The sequence below is a fragment of the Dryobates pubescens genome, chromosome 14 (assembly GCF_014839835.1).
Source record: "Dryobates pubescens isolate bDryPub1 chromosome 14, bDryPub1.pri, whole genome shotgun sequence".
NCBI lineage: Eukaryota > Metazoa > Chordata > Aves > Piciformes > Picidae > Dryobates > Dryobates pubescens.
In genome coordinates this window covers 8,295,321-8,301,826 of record NC_071625.1, presented here as the reverse complement: position 1 = coordinate 8,301,826, position 6,506 = coordinate 8,295,321, and the positions used below count along the sequence as shown (strand labels likewise).

At 51.4% G+C, this 6,506-nt stretch overlaps 1 protein-coding gene across 1 annotated transcript; it reads right to left on the bottom strand.

The window, feature by feature from the left end:
• Positions 1 to 2,296: 2,296 nt before the first annotated feature.
• On the bottom strand, positions 2,297 to 6,028 carry HEY1 (hes related family bHLH transcription factor with YRPW motif 1). Its single transcript, XM_054167168.1, has 5 exons — positions 5,770 to 6,028; positions 5,571 to 5,646; positions 5,412 to 5,495; positions 5,192 to 5,273; positions 2,297 to 4,480 (listed from the first exon to the last, which is right to left on the bottom strand). Exons 1-5 carry the CDS (start codon positions 5,964 to 5,966, stop codon positions 3,897 to 3,899), a joined length of 1,023 nt encoding a protein of 340 aa, XP_054023143.1. The 5' UTR covers positions 5,967 to 6,028; the 3' UTR covers positions 2,297 to 3,896.
• Positions 6,029 to 6,506: the final 478 nt, after the last annotated feature.

Sequence of the window (6,506 nt, the reverse complement as noted above, 5' to 3'; positions counted from 1 at the left end):
CAATGGTCTGTGAAGCCTCCTGTCACCTGGGACTCACATGCTGATGTGTGAGTGAAGAGAGCAGTAGCCAGGTTTCAGGGGGGTTCAGCATGATCCTAATAAACTCTGTCATGCTACTAGTGTTGAGAGGGGAGAGCTGAACAGAAACTGGCTCAAGAACTACTGACAGCTTCTTTCCAAAAGCTAGAAAATGTCATTTTCATGAGCCTTTCCTTCATGCCAAGGCACAGAATGGATTTCAAAGGGCTTCTGTCTGGTTTTATGCAGGATTTACCAGCCTCTTAAATTTATTCTGCACTCAAATCCAGCTTCCTTGATAAAGGAAGATAATATTAGCTTCTATGAAATACCACATCATCATCATCTCACATCCCACACAAAGCCTTAGCCTGAGGATTTCCGGGCAGGCACAGTTCATCCAAAGCAATTGAAGGTAGTTGAGGGGTCATGGGATCGAGTCACATATGCGTTTCCTTTCTTCTCCGCATGCCCCCGATGGAGCTTCTGCTCCTGAATTGCTCTTTTGCAACAGCGTAAACAAGTGAATGTTTGGGGCTCAGGAGAGAGCCGTTGCCTGCGGAAGCAAGCTTGTTTTGCCTTTCTCAGTTTGTCTTTAGAGAGCTAGCATCCTATAGGAAGGAAAAAACAGCAGAACATCTCAGAACTGTGGGTTTGGGGAAACAGCATCCATCATTCATATACAACAGTTCCAGCTACCGATGTTTCTTGATGAAAGGAGAACAAGCACTGCCATCCCTTTTTCCCAGCTGACAAAACAGATAGGGAGGCAGTGATTGCCAAGCAGGGTTTACTGAGAGTTAGCAGCACAGATAGAACGCTGGACTTCCAACCCTTGTGATTCAGCTTCTGGGCCATGCTTTTCCCACTTGAATTACTATTTTTTGGTAGGTTCCTAGAATTCATCTCTTTCCCTGATAACAATCAGTAGATGTTAAGTCTGCAGAAATGAATCTAGACTTACTGCAAAGGCTGAACAAAATCAGTGCTTTTCATTAACACCTTTGCCACTGCTAATGAAAAAAAGACGGTGGGTGTGGAGACAAGCACCAGCAGCTCAACTTTTATTGCACTCTGCTTCTGAAGTCCATTCAAGAGGAGGACAGTGGGACAAAAATAATTACAGGGGTCTTTCTACACAAAAGAGGCAGCTATTTAGAGGCAGGCAAAGTCATTTGAATGTCAATGAAATAACCATTAAAAGGCTGAGAAGCATTGCCATTTATTAAAAGATCTAAAGAACGGTTGCACGCACTAAAGCGATCTTCTAGGTAGGAGTTGTTAATTTGGTATAAAAACCTATTAGGGAGAGGGCAGAGCATAATTAAACAGGAGACAATACACACCGTGGAAAGGACAGGGGATTTGGAGTTTCACAGCCTCCGATTTCATGTTTCTACATGAAATACTGCCCTCCGAAATCTCTCCTTAGTAACCACTCTGCACCTCCGCTCCCGCCGTGTCCTGCCTTTCGTTTCCAGCCACGGTCTCCTGCAGCCTGGCGAGGAAGGTAAAACAAGGTTACGGACTCGAGTGCCCTCCCACTCTTCCCAGCCTCACAGCAATCCTTCTTCCGAGAAAGCCTCTCATCAATGCCACTCCTTAATTGGCCCGAGAGCCCCTCTTTAAACAAAGCTCTCATCTCCCACAGGGCCGAGCTCTTTCTGCTCTTCTGGCAGAGCTAAACCCAGACAAGGATGTGCCGTTTACCACCCCCCATTCAAACACACAGGAGAGAAGCGAGCTGGCTCCAGGAGCTGTTGATGTTCTGTGGGTGGATTTGCAGGTAGGATGGGCTTCTTCTGGAGAAAAACATCTCTCTACACGTAAGCCTGGCAGCTTGTGACTTCAAGCAAAAGTGTAAGATGCTAGTAACGTTGCTCAGTAACAAAAACAGAGAGACCTTGGACAGATTCTGCACTCATGAGCATGAGGTAAACCAGACTGTTAAGAACATACTTTGTTACTGAGCTACAGGACAGATACAGATTTAATGAGTTAGACTGGAAAGGACCTTGTGTTTCTCGTTTTGATTTTAATACAGTCCTGTAACATTCAGGTGCAGCACAGCTTTAGCCTCTTCTTTGGGGCTAACTCTGGTGTTTCACTACCTGCCCACACGCTGCCAGGCACATAAAAGTGACACACAAAATGAATCCCGTATTTTCCTTCCCTCAGCTGTCACTCTGAGGCATTGCAGCTCTTTATGTACTCAAGTAAACCATAACACCAGACTAAAAAGTAAATACAAATGCCTACAGCACGACTAAGCAGCAGCAGCAGCAGCTCACTACCTCCCATGACACCCATGAGGCACAGAACTCTCCACTGATAAATATCAGCATTTAAAACACTTTGTTCTTTCTCCTTTATTTAGCCATCACACAAATACAAGAGCACTCAGAACTCATCCAGTGGAACTCACAAGATAAACCTCCTCAGTTTTAGATTCTCATGAAGCCAACCAAAACACACGTGTGCACACATGGGGAGAGGGCAGCAGAGCCCTCACAAAGTAAGGGCTGGCACTGAACTGCACCCAAAAGTAAAATGCAGTAGAAAAATCAGCTGGTTAGGATGGAGCTGTTCAGCAGCAACGCTGGTCACTGAACAGGTTCACACTGTACCAATTCCATTGACTAAATACCAGCACCACCCCTTTCAGCTGCAAATCTGAAGCATGCAGAGGGAGGGAGTCTGACCCCAGTTACCCAAGAACACAGGGTAACAGAACAGTTACTCCACTGTAACTCAAAGCAGATCTGGCCCTCTAAAGTGAGATAGAAATGTTTTGCTTGAAAAAGACCTTTAAGATCATCAAGTCCAACCATTCTCTGAGTCTACCAAGTCTGGTGCTAAACCATGTCCCTCAGCATCACACCTCTGCCTCCCTGAAACACCTCCAGGGAAGGGGATTCAATCACCTCCCTGGGCAGCCTGTTCCAGTGGCTGAGAACCCTTTCAGTCAGGAAGTTTCTTCTCCTATCCAACCTAAACTTCCCCTGGTGCAACTTGAGGCAGTTTCTTACGCTCATCTCCTGCTGGAAGCCAACTGAGGTGACAACTGTGCTTTTCACTTCCCCAGCAACTGAACCCACCACCACTCCAGTGTCTAACTTGACTCTTGCAGCCTCCCCACTCTCAAGTTTGCTCTAAAGCACATACTGCTCCTTTTGGAAGAGCTAGCCTAATGGTTCTGAGATGTAAGTAAACGTCCACTCAGGACCAGAAGACGACCACCAAATCTACCAAACCACTGAAGAAGAAATAGAAGTTGGGCTCTTCGATAAAGCTGGTCAGGCTGGCCCAGCTGATTTGTCAACGCTTTGTTCAGAAACAGTAAGACTCCCACATAGCTTGCAAAAAGAGCAACTCTTTATAGGACACCTCAGTGCCAAAACACTAACAAAACCCACAGCCTGTTAATGCTGAGAAGAGTGGTCTTGGCAAAATTAGTAACTAAACTTGGCTGTTGCTAACAGGAACAGGTGATCTCTCCTCAAAAGAAAAACCAACCCCAAAAGGTGGTCTGGCACGCTCAGGACAAAACAAAACACTTGCAATAAACCATTTACAGAAGTGATTTAAATGCTCAGCATGGACCTAACACAAGTGTTAACAACCACTATTATCATTTTATTTTTTAACAACTTCAACAGCTATTAAAAAAAAAACAAAACCAACCAAATAAAACCCCAACCTAATACAAAAATGTAGAAAACAGAAAGAAAAAAATCCCAAGAGGCAGTTTTTAGACAAACTTAGTTAAGATGAAGCTGTACCTTTGTCCCAGTCATTAAGAACTTCAACTTTAAGCGTGGCAGAACCCAGCTCAGCTAGGTTTTTAGGTTTCCCCACCCTCACTAGAGAGTCAGTTCTTAGAAGGCTCCAATCTCAGTCCCCCAGGGTCTGTATGGTTTGCTAAGGCTTGCTGACTGCGTTGGTGCTGACGGGCTCAGCATGTTGGGGGAGAGCAGGTGGAAGGAGCCAAATGAAAAGGGGAATGCAGACAGGGATGCCATGGAGGAGAGCAGAGGAGGAGACAGTTTGGTAGTAGATGTGACCACGGGGAGCACTGGTCCAACGCTGCCATTTGGGGGCACTCTGAGTGAGGAAGTCTCAGCATGTGGGGCGGCAATTCTGGTCGGGTGATGCGGTTCTGTGGGAGACGCTGTAGCGGTGGTGTTACCGTGCCCATTTTGAGCCAGCAGCAAGGGGTGAGATATGTGAGGGTGATGTCCAAAGGCACTGCCCCAGGGAATGTGTCCAATGCCGGTGTGTGCGCTGCTTGCTGCTTCCCGTTGCGAGGCGTAGTTATTGAGGTGAGAGACGAGCCGGACGCGCAGCGGGTCAGAGGCATCCAGCCCCTCGATGATACTCAGGTACCGAGCCACCTCGGCCAGGCACTCTCGAAAGCCCAGGCTCCGGTAGTCCATCGCCAAAGCGTGAGCATCAAAGTAACCTATGGGTAAAAGAACAAACAGGGGAGTCCTACCAGGCTCTTTTCTAGTCATTGTCTATATACAGCCTCCCCACTCCACCCTCCCCTATAAGCATATTTCACTTGGATGTGGTTAGTACTCCCAGCCATAGATTAGCTGCCAAGCTCCTCTCTTTTTCTTTCTGTCTAACAAGCTTTTCTTTTGTATCTGTGCTGCGATGCTGCAAGTCCCAAGACCAGTTGCAGAGTCCCCTTTTTAATCTGAAACTGCACACTGGCACTGGAGGAAAGTACTTTTGTCCTTCCATGTCTCCTTGGTGCAAGCAGAACCACAGCACAGTGACGACACATGTCCTGAGTTATCCGAAGGGACTTCTGCAGGCAACCTACTGTTCTCCTCAAAGTGCATTTCACCACTTTGGCCAATTCTTGTCACCACTTACTTCATTTGGTTGCTGGGTTTTTAGGGTTTTTTGTAGCTTCTATTCTGAATGTTCAGCAAGTTTGAGAGACAAACATTTGACGACAAGATAAACTTTGTATTTTCCATGTTACCACAATCACAATGCTCAGATTTGTTATCACCGTCCCCTTACCACATGGCAAAATGTTTTGGTGCAGAAGAAAGTCCCCAATTCCTGACAAACACAGGATTCCCACTCACTCCCTCCACAGCACACTGCACCACAAACACCAGGGAATGACGAGCTGCTGTCAGGCACAAAACTTTACCTTTCCCTCCTGCTGTATGCAGCATTTTCAGATGATCGACAGTCATCTGCAGAATCTCGGCTTTTTCCAGCTTGGCTGATCCCTAGGAGAGGAGGGGAAGTAGGAAACCTTTCAGGCAGAGCCAGAGAATACAGAGAGGGGCAAGCCTTGCTCCGGGGCAGAAGGCGAAGCGGGGCGGGGGGGGAGGCGGGGGGAGAGTGGGGGTTTCCTCGGGCACTACCTGCTTCTCGAAGGCGCTGGGCACCAGCCTCCTCAGCTCGGACAGGCTGTTATTGATGCGATCGCGGCGGCGCTTCTCGATTATCTAGGACAGAAAGCGGGGGTCAGGGGAGGGCGGGCCGGGGCTGAGGGGACCCGCGATCGCCTGGCAGATACTCACCCCTCGGCGTCTCTTCCTGGCCAGGATCTGCGAGGTGGTGGAAGGAGACATGGAGCCCGCGGCCGAGCTCAGCGCCCTGCAGGGAGCAGCGGGACACCGGTCACCACGGGGCTTGGGGGGCAAAGAGGTATCGGGACTCTGCGAGTCTGAGGGAAGGGTCACCGGGCCGCCTCGCGGCTCCCACTCCCGCTGTGCTCACCCATTCTCGTCCGCGCTCTCCTTCTCCACCTCGACGGCCTCGTCCAGCTCCTCGCTGTCTGACGAGCTGTACTCGGGGTGCGCCCGCTTGACAGCGGCGGCGGGGCGCGGGCGGCCGGCGGGGAGGCGGCGGACGGGCCGCGGGAGGAGAGCGCCCAGTGCGCGCCCTGCGCCTCGCCCGGCGCCTGTCTCGCCCATGGCGCTCCTACCGGGAAACGACGGGCACGCACGGACGGACGGACAGGCAGCCGCGCCAAGCCGAGCCGTGCCAAACCGAGCCCAGCCGAGCCGAGCGCAGCGCAGCGCAACACGCCCGCCGCCGCCCGCCCGCCGCCCAGCACCGCCACGCGCAGCCCCCGCCGCCCCCATTGGCCGTCGGCGCCCCAACCTCAACCAATTGCCGCCAGCCGGTGGCTGGGCCCCGCCCCCATGGCGGCCAGCGGGGGCGGCGGGGGCCGTGGGAAAGCGGTGCCGGGGGGCGCGGCGCGGGGGGGCCCGGCACGGCCCCCGCTGCCCGAGCCCCGCGGGCTGATGGAGGCCAAGGGCCTCTGCCCGGCCCGGCGCGGCTCCCGAGCGCTTAGACTGGGCCCTGGGCGTGCTGCGGGGGCAGAAGGGGAAGCTGAGCGGGAGCAGTTATGCCCTTTCGGAAACAGGAGTTGAGTGGGAGGCTAAAGGCCGAACGCTGCAGCGGCTGAAACTGAGGGAGGGAGCTTGGCTTTGCTGGCAGTGCGGCGGAAA